Source organism: Nelumbo lutea, chromosome 4 (assembly GCF_056320005.1).
Source record: "Nelumbo lutea isolate HS-2025 chromosome 4, American lotus-T2T, whole genome shotgun sequence".
Taxonomy (NCBI): domain Eukaryota; kingdom Viridiplantae; phylum Streptophyta; class Magnoliopsida; order Proteales; family Nelumbonaceae; genus Nelumbo; species Nelumbo lutea.
The window spans coordinates 5,233,033-5,249,099 of NC_142687.1; the positions used below are offsets into that span (position 1 = coordinate 5,233,033).

General features: G+C 33.4%; 1 protein-coding gene across 6 annotated transcripts; it reads right to left on the reverse strand.

Moving 5' to 3' along the window:
• Positions 1-1,040: 1,040 nt before the first annotated feature.
• Positions 1,041-8,202, reverse strand: LOC148853529 (uncharacterized). 6 transcript variants are annotated; one of them, XM_088982003.1, is made up of 10 exons: positions 7,896-8,156; positions 7,494-7,591; positions 7,195-7,244; positions 6,740-6,961; positions 4,414-4,550; positions 4,007-4,103; positions 3,432-3,604; positions 3,117-3,336; positions 2,658-2,995; positions 1,041-1,779 (listed from the first exon to the last, which is right to left on the reverse strand). In XM_088982003.1, the coding sequence occupies exons 4-10, from the start codon at positions 6,891-6,893 to the stop codon at positions 1,597-1,599; spliced, it is 1,302 nt and encodes a 433-aa protein (XP_088838129.1). In that variant the 5' UTR covers positions 6,894-6,961; positions 7,195-7,244; positions 7,494-7,591; positions 7,896-8,156; the 3' UTR covers positions 1,041-1,596. The 6 variants fall into 6 exon arrangements, with proteins under 6 accessions (XP_088838129.1, XP_088838127.1, XP_088838125.1 ...); XM_088982001.1 differs by having other exon boundaries at positions 4,414-4,562; XM_088981999.1 differs by having other exon boundaries at positions 4,414-4,634.
• Positions 8,203-16,067: the final 7,865 nt, after the last annotated feature.

Here is a 16,067-nt window from a genome sequence, read left to right on the forward strand (position 1 = left end):
GGAGGGTGGCAGTTTCCCGTGGGGCACTAAGATAATTCTAATTGGCTTGAGTTTTGATTTCTGAAAATAGAATATACCTTGCCAGTAAAAGAAACTAAGGCCCTTAAATGTCACTGCCACCAAAGTACATTGTACATCGTAATTTTTACTACAATATTTTCATATCAATAGTACCCACAAATTTTTATATCAAAGCACCAAAAGCTGACAACAAATACAGTTAGGGCTGTCAATGGATCGGGTTTTACTCAACAGTCCCAAACCAATTGGGCCGGTTCTGGTTGTGAGCTAAAACCGATGGATCAGTTCTGGTTCCCGACATAGGGTCCTGATTCAGTTTCACCTAGTCCTGAATTGATTCAGACCCAATTGTTCAAGAACCAATCAGTTCAGTTCCAATTCCAAACAATTGCATACCCTATTAGGTTCGGGTCCTCAACATTTCATGTTGGATCAGTTCTGGTTCCAGCTGATTCCGGTTCAGATCCAAATCTGTTGACAACCCTAAATACAATGACATTGGAGAAAATATTTTTTACATCTGGAAAAAACAATGTCAAAATTCAAATTAGGTCCCACTGTCCCACACTTTTGTATTCCGTAAGCTAAAACAATAAACTCTTGAATTCCCAATTTCAGAAACATGATCTTAAATTCCAGTCCAAAATCAATTTGGACAAATTGGACAGACATGGACCAACTTATTAGATTGGAGTAGACCTGTAATAATTTTATATTGGATTGGATTGGATTAAACCAATTTCTGGTCCATCCATATAAGATAACTTTAGTGTAAATGAAAAGGGTTTGGAATGAAACCGATCTAAATTAAAATGAATTTGAACAGATTGAACAGCCCAGACATTGAAATAGACCGATCCAAAATGGCCTAAAATTTTCATTAAATAGAGAATTGAATTGGACCTGGTCCATTTGCAACGGACTAACAGACTGGCTCGGATTGGACCAAATCCAGTCCAACTGACACCCCTACATGCTTAATAGAGCACAAAAAGCGGCCTTTTTTTCTGTGCGAGAAATGAGAAAGAAAGGTAACCGGTTACCTTACATGTAGCTCTGTGGGTTCCAAGTTGGAATATAAAGCCACCCAGTAGATAGAATAGTTTACATATAAATCAATTAGACAACGTTAAATATTTATTCTCACAATACTTGCCTACAACGCTTGAATCGCTCATCTTCCGATAAACTGCATTATACATGAATATTTGAACATCTCAAATATCAGCAACCCTTTCGACAGATTAAAAGCCTTTGTAACCCTCAAGCTAAACGCTTAGATTTTGCTTATAACCTACAACGCGAGCAATTACCTCCACCCTTTCATTAGTTGCATGCTTTTCGGACGTTAACCACATGGATATAGAATTCCAGGAAGTTCACTACTGATCACCCAGGCCCTATCCTGTGTAATTCTTTGGCCGAAATCAGCGTCTTCACTTCCCAGAACCATTTTATCAATCATGATAGAGATGCTTCTAAAAGTGATGTTGCACAAATTATGGTGGGGTTTCCTAACCTTCAACTTGTGCCATCCTATCTTTCAAATGGATCTCCTTTATTAGAGTTCAAGGGTTAAGGTGGGGATGCTGCTGCTACCTTCTCTCTAAGATTGAATTTCTTAGCTATCAAAGGCCGTACATCTTCAACTCCAACCAAGCTCTCCAAGAAGGGTAGTAATAGCAGCAATTCTTGATCTGAGCGGTCATCAAACCAGCTCTCAATAGGAATACCATTGTCCACTTGGAAGCCAAATGCCTGACCAAATCAAAAGGAAAAAAAGATAGAACCCCATTAGCAAAACCCATGCTCAGTTCTTTTCCTTCACAACAGTGAAAAAGAAGTGAGCGATGCATCCTCGAGGAATCAAGAAATTGTTCTTTCCAACATTACAAGTTTTATTAGAGATGACCTTTTATTACTCCAAGACATTAAATATATCCCATCTCTACATTTCAGTGGTGGCTGAATAGAGATCGGCTTCAGTCACAGTAAGGCCCGTTCAAACAGCCTTGCATCGGGAACATCTCTGTACTTTTATGCTTTATTTCATGGAGAGATATTCCCAATGCAAGGCTATGATGGTTATTCGAACGGGCCATGCAGTGACTGAATCCCATCACGGCTGAATAACCAGAGCAGTGCTAACTCACATCTAAACTATGCCACAATAAGTTATTTTAGATGCAGCCCAGTATGCTTCAAGCCACCAATAGCAACAATTGGACCTAAATGTTACTTGCACCCCTTCACTTTAGGGGATATTGCGGTACTTGTTCAGTTTTTAGCACTGCAATTTTCAAAAAAGAAAAGAAAAGGCTCGTTACCATTTTACAAAAGAATGACGTCCTCTAGAAAAACACTTTTTGTAAAAACATGGTCATGTTTCAACTTGACCATACTGAGATTTTCAATATCATGTTAGCAGCTTGTGGGATAAATTTATTTCCATTTTTCCAAAAGCTATATTTCTCACAGCTTTGGAAAATTGAGAAAGGACCAAATCCAATTACTAAACACTTCTCAACTTGATGGAGAAAACTAAAATTAGAAACTATAATCAACTACATTAACAATGTTTAAATATCTTCCGAAGTGGCAAATATATGATGCAAGGGAATGGTTCAAAATAGTACCTGTGGAGAATTGTCAACTATAATAACTTGTGCCAAATCACGGCCAAGGACAGACAGATCTTTGAGGTAGTTACCCCCTACAAAAACACAGGATTCACGATAAACACGGTAGCGGAATATCCTTCTTTTAGGATCCAGCATATTGAGAAGCTGCTCAGCGTAGATACTTTGGCTTGCAGTGAAGATGATGATCTCAAAGAGGCTCGCAACCCTCTCCATGAAGTCGTTGAGATGAGGACGACATCGAACGTAGACTGTATGCTCTTTGAAATTAAAATTTACTGGAAATGTAAAATCTGCATCCTCACAGTGTTCTAGAGTGGAATGCACTAAAGTCTCTGCCAACCCCTCCCCCCCAATAATAAAAAACAGTAAATACATCAACTAAACAAAAAAAAAAAGATTGCTGATAAAATGGATATTCATGAAAATTTTATGCAAGAAAATATTTATTCATACCATCCAAGTCCAAAACAAGAGTAGTAGGTGGGCAACTCCGTGTCTGTTTTGGTAGGAGCATGGGCCGAAAGGTGGGAACTACTGATGATAAGTCTGGTAAGTTTTTTATGAATAAGTATGGATCAAACTCATCAATTTCCTCAATATTTTCTTCCTCCATGTATACTTCACTTGACATGGAATCATCAGTTGGCTCATCAATACATTCCAATTTCGAGTGCTGCATGGCAAGATATATATAGTGGACATTTTCAGAAGATATGTTAGCCCAAACTAAATCATGGTTAAAGTGAAGTATGTTGAATCCATCCTTACCTCAATAGGGCATCCCGTAGGCAATATTCTATTGTCCCAGTGAGAGTTTGTCTGTTCTAGAAGTGAATCACATATATCTTGAGTAACAGGACTCTTCAATATGTCTCCCTGTAACTCAGTTACACAGTTCTCGAGAATTTCTTGGTCTTTTCTTCTAAAGAACTTCACAAAGACTGAAATATTCAATAATAGTCATACATAAATAAAGGCTAAAAATAATTACAAAGATATTTGAACTGGAATGTCCTTCTGGATGCATTTGTAGTCATGTAACTGGGGCAGAAACAAAGCTTTTAGCCATTTAAGTGCCAGACACATAACTGAAATACTATGAATTCAAATTTTTTTTCCTGTCCCTCTAACAGTGAAAAAGAGCCTGGAGGGAAAAGCCTAAAAGAGGAAGCTACAGAGGCAAAGGTACTTTGGCATAAAGTAGAGATATTCCTGTTCACCCTTCACGGGAATATCTACCAAGAGTAAGTAAATGCATTTGTTTTACAATGTCAAATTAACATCTCAAGTTCAAATTGAAATATTTGGGGCGATGTAGTTAAGTTGCATACAAAGTTATCTACCTCCATTTGTAATGCCTGCTCCTACATCTTTAGAAATGTGAAAGGCTGGTGAAAATATAGTCTCCAATACACCTGAATCAGTTCCATCCTTCAAATTCTGCATATCGCTCAAGTGGAAAAAAAATTAAACAAAGGTATAGTAAGAGAAATGCCATATAGTAAGAGGAATTCCATAATGAATTCAAAGATGAAAACATTAAGAAAAATGCATAGTGAAACCAGCCACTTTATTCTGAAAACCACCTTTAAAGAAAAGACAATTATTTATCAGATAACGGCATTGAATTTCATCACTATATTTTTAACAAAAATTAGAAAACCATGTTAAGTGTCATTGATGTGCAAAAGTAGCTAATTTCAAGAGAATAAAAATAAAAAATGGTCAAGAAAGCCAAGGATCAAATCACCTTGCAATCAATGGAAGACTCATCAAATGTATCATACCCCAAGCATATATCATGAGGCCCATTGTGCTCTAGGAGATATTTAGAATTCAATGTTTTTGCAGTTACTGCCTCTTTGCTTTTATTCAGCAGAATCCCAGCTGAAAGTTGCACTGAAAAATATGAGAAATGTATTTTAACATTGTAGAAAAGAATATTCAAAACGCAACCAAAAGATGAAGTACCTGTAATCACAGAACATAACAGCAATTACCATCTAATAAAACATAATCAACTACTTATAAACCAACCCATCTTTAAAAATTGAAGGAAAAAATACTAGCCTTCAGTCAAATGCAATACAAATACAACAGCATAAAGGATGCAGAAGGCATCAAGAACAACTATAGACTTACAATGATTGTTACTTGCAACAAGGACAAAAGCAGAAAAGGGAAAATTTTTAAAATGACATAAAGATAAATGAGATATAAATAGAAAGAGAAGAATAATACGAGATCCATCAACAATTAGTGATTTGTACAATTTGTTGACCCTGTAATGATGGAGGTTCCTATACTTGTTGTCAAAATACAAGTAAAATTGATGCAAAAAAAGAAAAAAAGAAAAGAATCCATGAAGAAAGTAAGAAAGTAGCTAGATTTATCCCAATATCTCCCATAGAGAATTTCATAATTTTTAGAGGTTCTCAGTTTGGATCAATTCAGAGTTTTTCAGCTTATTTTTGTTCCATTATTGCCATATCATGTTTGATTTGGGGGGGGAGGGGGGGTGAGCGTTCAGTTTATTTGGCTAAAAACTGAACCGAATAAACCAAAATTTTAAAAACCAAACTAAACTAAAAAAATAAAAACCAAAACCGAAACCGAAACCAAAATTTTTTGTTTTATTTTTGGTTACAACCGAATTTTAATAATATGTACTTTATTATATATTATAAAATATATATTATGAAATCAAATTTCAGTATATTATATATTATATATAATAAAAAAAAAGTTTGGTTAATTCAGTTAACCAAAATTCTAATTCCAAAACCGAAATAACCAAACCGATTTAACCAAAAACCGAAACCAAAATTTCCAGTTCGGTTATTCAGTTTTAACCGAATTATGCTCACCCCTAGGGGGGTGGAACTGTGGTGTTGCATTGCTACTTAAAGTCAATTGGTTAGTCAGATTTAACTTCAAACATCTGTACCACCCTTTACATTGAGTTATGTACATGGAGGCGTTGATAGAAACATCTTATGTGGCGCCTAGTGGCACTTTTGCGTTTAGAACTACAGTAAACAATTGTGCATTGTCCTATGTGCCAAAAGGACCAAAGCACCTTACTTTCCTGATTTACAATGCTATAATTTGGGTACAAACATTGAGACTTCAAACACAATGGTACCAAAAACCTACTTAGTTAGCCTAAAGAGTCATAAAAATTTTATGGCTGACAATTTTTATGAAACCTTAGTTTGGAGTCAATACAAATTTGACTGGATTTTCATGCTAATAAATAAGTTTTTAGTTACCTATTCAACGAGACCGAGATCTTGGGAATCTAATATGCTTAGGGAAAAGTAAGGCTATTTTATTGGCAGGGTGATAGAGAGTAATGGGATGGTCTTAAATTAATTACCACAAGTCAAATCTTCATGCTTGTCTTGCAAATATGTTGAAAGTGTTGACCCACCAGTATATGAAAGTACATAGACTATCGTAATGGTAGACCGTAGACCAAAAAGAGCATGGATCAAAGTAGTTAGAAATTATTTAAGTGTCCATAATTTAGCAATGGATATGGTATTAAACAGAGCATAATGGTGAAACAGGATTCATGCTGCCAACCCCATATAATTGGGATAAGCATTGGATGTCAAATTGAGACGTATCTGAAGGTATTCTCCTCTCTCTTCATCTAAAATTTTGTTTTCTATTGCAGTAACATATATTTATGTTATACCTATTCTCTTTATGAAATTATGTTTCCCTATAATCACCTATTTGCTGCACAAAAAATTCTGCAATTACATTTCTTAACCACAGCAGACCATATCTATACAACATTAATACAGGTTAGTAGGTTACATAAGTTTCCTAAGAGTGTCATGGCTATCATATCAATCACTTCACAGAATTATTGTATCTGCATGTAAAGATATAACCATAAGCAGCTATCTATAGTCCTCAAAAAAAGGTAAGAAATTTGCAATATGAATAGCCCATCCACATATAAGAGCAAAAACAACGCATACTGTCAGTTACTGACTTGCATCATGTTAGGAAGAACCTTGTCTCAGAATGATAGTAGAACCAATAAGAAACTGGTGGCATACCAAATCTCTGTTTTCTTGCAGAAGTAATCAGCTCTGTAACTTTCTTTTCTGCAGCTTCAACATTCTCAGATACTTTCCTTTGTGATCTACAAACTCTGGGATTGGCATGCTCTCGTGCAGCATTCCTTGTCAAAAGTTTCTTCTTGGTTTGCATTGTTTTTTTACGGAAAGAGGCTAATCTTGAAAAACTTATAGTGAGCTACCTTCTCCAATAGTGTAATCCTGAATGCAAGAATACAGTTCATAGTGAGCTACTTAAAAAATAATAATAATAATAATAAAGAACTTATTGTGAGCAATTTTCTCCAATAAAGTTATGCTGAAAACCAGAAATATAGTTTCCAGACTCAAATTGATGATCTCGGCAAATCTAAACATTGAGTGATATTTCAGAGCTTTAAGAATGGAAAGCTGAATATCGATGAAATTAAATTAACAGAGTCTGAACCAATTACCTTGTATGCTTCATATCCCATCAGACTAAGAAAGTGTTTAGCAGGCCACCCTGCACGTAACAAACAATCAGACAAAGAACCACGTCAAGCCACATGAAAGATTTACACTAGCTGCAAGAGTTATTAAAGTGCACTTCTTTAATTGAGTAGGAGATTTTAAGATAAAGGACCAAAATAAGAAACCTTATCAACTGTTTACTATTCTTATGGTCAATAGTTTGATCCCGTCACAGATACCACATTAATTTTTAGTCCAAGAACAACGTGAAACCACAAGTCTAGAAGGTGACGGCACCCACCTAAGGAAATTGGAGGTGCTTTTTTTCTCAATTTTACAAGTTTATGATGTTTCCCACTCAGCATTTCCAAGGGGAAGAATTCAGCAAAAGCATTGCTCCTGGTTCCATACACAGCGTTCAATAGTACATTTGTTACAAGTAATCCGAACTAAGAAATTAAAAATTAATAGCTACTAGAAGTTAGTGGTCCAGAACCTAAATAATTACTGAAAGCGAAAAAACCCAGAACCCTAGTCACTCAAGGGACTACTTACGTCCGGAGAACAGAATCAGCAATCCAATCAATATCAGTGCAAACATTCCAACCAGAACGAAATGAGTAACTACCGATAATACGATAGTCTAACATTGCAACTAATGAAAACCTAACTAAAAAAAAGACAACGAACTTTGAATCCATACCTAATGCAAATTCGATCTAACGAAAGAATAACAGAGAAGCAAATCTACAATAATCACTGCCTCGATCAACGAAAAGAAAATAGTGACGAAGTACAGGAGTCCAAGAGACCTAGAACCAGTGGGGAAGAAACCCTAGTTTTTTATTTTTATTAGAGGATAGATGGAGAGTGGAGGTAGAACTGTAGAAGCCTGGTGGAAGTTTTCCCTCCAAAGAGAATAATAGAGGGAAAACCAATTCTTTCGTTATATATATATATAGGGGTAGCTAAGGTCACGAGCACGGAGGGAGACGGAGAACTGAGGAAGTCGTTGTATATACCCGAGCACAAATCTTAGCCTTTGGATCCAAGATGATAATGTCATTGTGTGTAGAAAGAATGGTTGATATTTTTGCAGTATGGTATTATGTTAGTACTGGGTATATGACGACAGTGGTTTTTGTTGTCCTTTCCCAGAAACCCTAATTTTCGGGTTAATTTCTGTTTTTAAAAATTAGCTTACTTCCTATTATATGGCTAATAAAAAAAACAGTGTAAGAAGAATCTTTTCCGAAAATTTGAATATTTGAAAACAAAGGTGGAGAAAGAAAGCGAGCGAGGGACCGTCAACCGTGTTTCATGTTTCATCAATAGAATTTGAATCGTCAGTTGTCGCTTGCTGGAGATTTGTGTCTTTTTGCGAGGATATCCAAATTACCCCTATCGGCTATCGCACACATGACAAACACCGTATGACTTACAGCTTGACCCAACTCGTATAATCAATCAGCTTGACAAACACCGTATGAACTGTATAATATAGTTCACTCTCCCTGAACTATATATGTATTCTGCGTTTGAGTATAATCATGTCCGTTTTCATTTCAATTGGACCGGACTGGATGGTTTGCATGGGGTTTGGATCGGATTTGGTCCAATTCATTTATAAATGGATCAATGTTAGATTGGATCAAATCCAGTCCAATTGATAGCCCTATTGAGAGTAGCTGAAACACTATTTGCTAGTAAGACATGTATTTGCATTGATGAAAATGCCAAACATTCACAAAAATTGTATTTTTATTTGTATTGTTCAAAATAAATGAGCTGAGTGCAAAATGGGCATGTAAATCTTGAACTACTTTGCACTCACATGAACCAAACATTTTTGTTTTGCATTCTACAAATTTGTATTCGCACTCTTTCCACATGCCTAAAGAAAAAGTCCAAACATCAAACTAAAATTATCCTAACCACGCATTAAGCACTTATTGGTATTTGGGCCGAGACCACGCCATTAAGCACTTATATGGGCCGAGACCACACCATTAAGCACTTATTGGTATTTGGGAAATAAGCCAAAATAAGGGTTTTTTTTTAAGCCCAAATTTCCAGCTTTTTCTTAAGTGATTATATAATAAGCACCTATTCAATTTTTTTCTTCCAAAATTATCCCTAGTTGAATTTTAAAGCACCTCTTATAAAACTATCCCTAATTGAATTTTATATAAAGTACTTGTATAAGAGTGATTTTTATAAAAATGCTTTCAAAAAGGTGTTATTATTAAAGTGCTTTCATAAAAGTATTTATGTAAATATGCTTTTATAAAAGTACTTTAGTAAAAATGTTTTATAAAAAAATACTTTCATAAAATTTGAAAGAAAAAGAATAACAAAATAGTTACAAATGTTTACTTAAGTGCTTATTGAAGAAAAAGACTACCAAACACCTAATATGAAATACGTGTCTTAAAATAAGCACTTGAAGAAGGTTGGGTGCCAAATGCAAATAAATGTTTATTCAAATAAGCACTTGTTTTTAAGGGCATGTTTGTGCACTCCCAAACAAAACTGTATTCACAACCTTTTTTGCATCTGTGCATTGAGAGCATATTTGTGTTCATGGCTCCATTTGGTAAGAATACAAATACAAATATGTAGAGTGCAAAACCTTGTTTTTTGTATTATTTTGTATGTATTTGCATTGTACATATAACATAGTTGTGTTTATATCTATATTACTTAAAAAAGCATGAATAGTTTCAAGAATATTTATGAAATTTTTTAAGGCCAAAAGTTACCCCTCTATATTTAAATTTATTGATAAAAATTAGGGCAAATAAGGTAATCAATTTTTTATATTAAATGAGTTGAAAATATGTATTTTTAAGGTATTCAATGCATTTAATTATCTTTCATCAAACCCCAACATGTAAAGAATTAACTTACATTCACATTCATTAAATCACATATCTAAAACATTTGTTGTTTCGTCTCATCATTAAGTTATATTAATCAAATCCATACATAATAAATTGATAATTCCAATAACATAAAAACTTGTACTTTTAAAATCTACATATGAAAAATAGTGTTTTCATCTAAGTGGTGGTAAGAAATTAAACCATTTTCGAGTCAAATGGGTTAATCCATGATGCCACAATTAAATAATAAAATTCAAAAATAGATAAATTTAAAAAATATAAAAATAAAAATATTTGGGAACATTTTAACATCATATATTCGACATATTAAACAATAATAAGTATGATAAACAGGAATTATCTTTTATTAATGATGGAAATTGAATGTAAAATTTAAAACTAATTGGATATATTCTCTCATTAAACCTATATTTAATATATATTTTTTTCATCATTAAATTTTGCGGATTAAAAACACAATATTAATTGTAATAGTATAAAATAAATATCTTGAGAAGTAATTTGAAACCCATGTTTATCAAATACTTTTTAACAATATGAAACTCATATTTTTTAAGGGGTAAAATTATAAAATATCACCTAAAATTTTTGACAATTGCTAAAAACATCCCATAAAGTTGGGTAATTGCAATCACCACCACTGGACATTGTAACACAGTTGCAAGTAGACCCATTCTCTTATAATCCTAAAACAAAAGGCATGAAAATGTCCAAAATAACCATGTAATTAATTTGACTCAAATGTTTATTTTTCAAATTTTTCCTTTATATCAATCACTACCCCAAACCCTTCCAATATCTTTTTTCTGAAATTGAATTATTTTATAAATTTTCCCTTCATATGAATCCCTCAAAGTTGCAATTTTAACTTCTTAAAAAAAAATTGTTGTTCATAAAGTTTGTATTATTTGTTATGCAAAACCAGCCTCAATACTAACTGTATGGGTATTTTGGACATTTTTGTGCTTCTTATTAGATGATTTTAAGAGAGGGGGTTTACTTGCAACTGTATTATGAAGTTCAAGGGAGGCGATTGCAATTACCAAACTTAAGGGGAAATTTCAACAATAGGGGAGGTTTCAAGTGGTGGGTAAGCCAATTCAACCATCCCGATTAATTGGGTGAATCAACGATATCATAATTAATAATAAAATATTTAAAATAGTAACAATTTCACAAAATAAAAAAAAATGTATAAAAAATGGGTCATTTCTCTAATATTTTATTAACCATATTAAAGAAAAATAAGTGCCATAAACAATAATTGTTTTTTATTAATAATAGAAATGAAATACAATTTCAAAACCTACAAAAAAAAATGAAATTGATTTCCTATTTGCTCCAGGTCAACAATTAAACTCTCGTGTCAAATGTGTCAATATTTGAAGTCACAATTAAATAATAATAAATTAAAAATACATACTTTTTGCAAAAAAATAATTGAGCACATCTCTAATAGTTGCATATTCATCTTATAAAATAAAAACAAGTTCCATAAATAATAAATACTTTTATACGCATGAAAAGATAAAAAATGTAATTTGAATTTAGTCCATTTTTAATTGTGAGGCCAAAATATGTAATTTTAACTATTATTTTTCACCTCATTTAAATCCCTCTCATTAAGTCATATATTTAAGGCGCTAACCCCCATGTGGTGAAATGAGATGTTGATTCCCATTCTTGGGGGAATAGCCATTAGAGGCTTCCCCCCCACCCCCCCAATAATGGGATTCCCATACATGAGTCTATCAATAAATAAAGAACTCATGACAAAAGGCCCCTAAACCCTAATGCTAATAAAATAATAAATTAATAGTAATGAAAATAGCAATAATATATTAATAATAAAATATTAATATGATATAATTAAAGTAATAATCATAAAACAAATGCATAATTAAACAATAAAATATTATGAAAGTAATAATAATAATAATAAATATTGTAAAATATTTATATTAGTGATAAATACAAATAAGATAATGATAACAATGAACTAATAAAACAATAATTATATATTTCATAAAATACTAGTAAAGTAATAGGAAAATAATAGATAGACTAATAAAATTACATTTGGTTATGTCCGTAAATCAAACATACCCTAAATCTCTCTTCTTTTTTTTCCAACATTGAACCAAAAATTTGAAATTGTCTTTCTATCCAGGTAGCAGGTAAGAAATTCAACAATCAGGGTCAAATGAGTCAAGCCATTACGTCATCATTAAATAATAAAAATTAAAGAAAGACAAAAATGTGAAATATACAAAAAAATGCATAACATTTGTAAAAAACATTTAGAAAATCTCTAATATTAAATTATTTTATAGAAATAATATCACTCTCTTTGGGATACAATATTTTAATGTATATTACTATCTTCATCATCTAAAATTGTCACGTACAAATTTACTAGTTATTTTCAAAGTGAGCCTATATATTTTTATTCATAAGAAGATATTCTCCATGCAGAGTCCAAGGGAGTGTGGGAATGGTATGAGAACAAACTTTTAAGGACAAAACCCAAATTCATGGATGGTGTAATACTGTGAGGGGTAGAACCAATACTATTTGAAGTTTATACCAATGCCAAAAATTTCCCCTTTATTAAAAATAAAAGAATATTGTTGTGGATTACGTGTTTAGGAAGTAAGAACAGTCTTCTAAAAAACGTCGGTAACAATATTTGGAATCTTATTTTTTAAGTTTAAACCATGGTTTTCAAACCGTTGTTGATTTAGATAATTGGACCGTTCGGCATGGGAACTGTCCAAGCAACTGGTTTCGTTTTACCCCAAACTCGATCCCTAGCCAAAAACCATTGAATTTGTTAATGACCTATAAATCGAGTAATTGACCCATCGACCCGTTCAATGGTTTTGGCATTTTTTATTTTTTAATTATTTTAAATTTTTATTATTAGAATGTATCGTCCGCTCGAATTAGATGGTCGAACTATTGACCCGGAAACCGATGGCCATAATGCGCATGAAGGGACATGGCCACACTACCATGGTTTAAACACAACAGTCCAATTTGCCACATGGCCAACTCTTTGTTCACTTTGGTCTTGCCCACGAAAAAATAGAAAAAGACAAAGGTTGTGTTTGGTAGTGTGAGTGTTTATTAGAAAAACGCTGCCACGTCTACATCAGCTGAGTGTGTGTTCATTGAGCATGGAACCATTGTTTGGTTCACCTGTTTATTGAAAAAACGCCAAAAAAAGCATAAATGTCAGGACTTGTGTGCCCAAGCTGTTGGGGGAAGCCACAAATTCACACTTCCCCTAATGTGTTGGCATTTCACGAAATGCGTGTCCGATGTGGGACCGACGTCGATCCGGTGTGTCAACCCGCGGTGTTTGATCCGATGCTTCACGGAATAGTAAACCCTCAATGAATTGTATGCCTTTTTACTCTAATGCGCATGAAGGGAACTAGGTGTCGTCTGGTCAGAAAAGAACTACCCTTTGATGGCAGTAAGACCATCGTCGGCCAGCCAACCTCTACTATTTCCCTTTTTCTTCTAGTGTTGACATTTATTTTATTTTAATTTTTTGTAGATCCATTGCCTTCTTCCCGCAAGTACCCCTTGTTCTAAACCATTTTTTCTTTTAAATCGAACCAATGACCGAACCGGTCAGGGGTCCGGTTATTGATTAAAACGGTCCGATCATTCGACTCAAACGGTCGGTTCATTCTGATAAAAAAAAATGAAAAATGTCAAAACCGTTTGAATGATTCAAACAGTTAATTGGCTGGTTCAGCGATTTACTGCCCAAAATCAACGGTTTTGGAAAAAACGGAACCAATCAAGTGACCGGTTCCTAGTTTTTCCAGTCTGGTTGTGAAAACCATGTTTGAAACCGTCAGCAAAATTTTCTTTCCACTGTCAACCTACCTGTTCTCCTGTTTTGTTGATGCCAATTCTTTCCGTTTTATTCATGTGAGGTATTTCATATCAACCTTTTGTTGTTTGTTTGTTTGCTTTTTTCTTTGCAGATATAATCTTTCCTTAGGCTATGTTTGGGAAGGGAAAAACAAAGAAACTTATACAAGAATTGTTAAAGGTTTTCTACCTTTTCCTACATTTTCATTCAAACCAAACACAGTCTTAATCTCCCTCGTTCATAGATCGTCCGAGCTGTTATTGAAGTTGTCGACCATGTTCACAACTTCGGAGATGAGTGTGCTAAAACAATGTTATTGGAGCTGTTCTTGTTGTTTTAGAACTGATATTAGTATATGCATTGGTGACCAAAATCAACTGTTGAATTATAAACCATGTAGGCAGGGGTAGTTTGGACCATTGGATCAATTCTGTGACCCCCAAAATCAACCGTTGAAACACCCTTCCAAACAACCAAATATGGGAAAACTTTTTTCTTTGCTGACATGGAAAATAGCTTTTATTGAAACGCCCACAAAAGCTCAATCAAACAACAAACATCGCTTATAGGCTGTCTAAGTGGGGTTGAGGGTTTCACCCCACACGCCAAAAAATCTGCCATGTAAATGTCTTCCAAAACAAACATTAAACATGCACATATTTTAAAAAATAAAAAAATAAAAAAATATACACATATTTTCCAATACACACACATGGATTGTTAGCTCAAAGTATTATACGCTGGATATTAAACTGAATTATTATTATTGTTGTTATTGTTTAAATATAGCCATCTAGAATATCAAAACAATTATTTAATTGGTTTTATAAAAAGATCTAAAACTGAATCAATTATTAATCATAACAAATAAAGTCCGACCCGATTATACTCTCGCCCATAATTACCTGCTATCATATAATAATGTGAAACTTTATTTTTAATAACATAACCTTAATAAATAGTGACACTAGTAAATGGTAAACTGTTTATATGTTCGTAAAAATAATGAGCGAATTTTTCTTTTTCTTTTTTATGGAATTGATCTGATATACTGGATGGAATTTATTCTTTTAAGACACAAAATAAATAACAAAAAATACAGTAAAATCAGGAGACCTCCATACATTATTGATTACATATTCAGCTGGAATCGCCAATCAGTTTGGTCAGCAAAAAACAATCTCAACCCAATTATAATCAGGACACAAAACGAAACTTAGAATCGTAACCTACATATGATCGATTTTGTCAGTTCGGTTCTATATGGGTAGAACCAACCCATTAACAGCTCTATAATTGAACAACTAAAAGGATCCATATTTGATGTTAAATTGAGTTTCAGTCAACCACCATTATCATACAATGTTGTGATATTATTGCTTATTAAGCAAAGGCAAAACACAGATAATTAAGAACATAACAATTTGCATAAACGCTCAGCTGAATATAGAACCCCCCCCACCCAAAAAAAAGTTACTATTTCGTGGGTTTCCCGTTTCCTTACGCATTGTTTTGATCGTTTCCAATTTAACTTGTCAATATGATCTAACATCCGATAAAAATCAAACGAATAAAATTTGATCAAGCTCAAATACTAATGAAACAATTTTGGATGGTGCACCTGATTTGATCTGATTCATACTTACTTATAATTTGTTTTGATTATTTTATGGAAGAAACCTTTTTTTTTTCATACCATTTGCAATATTCCTGTATCCATATATTCTTAAAATGACAAATAAAAAATAGCAATGGCTATCAATTGTGATTAGCTTTATTGCAATGATACATTAGAAACAGTGTTTTTAACCTGTCATTCACCTCTTACCGGTTAAATCAGTGAACTTGTGATCTGGTCATAATTCCGGTTCGGATAAACCTCTAATCCACTATATTACAAAAACCAGTAACTGTTTGGTCAATGGTCCATCAGTTCAAATGGTTGAACCAGTTCAATGGATTTTCAATTTATATATTTTTTATTTTTATAATGATGTTATCAGAGGTTGACCCATTGACATAGGAAAAAAGCGGTTCAACCTCCTGACCGGATTTGAAAACACTGTTAGGAAGAGAC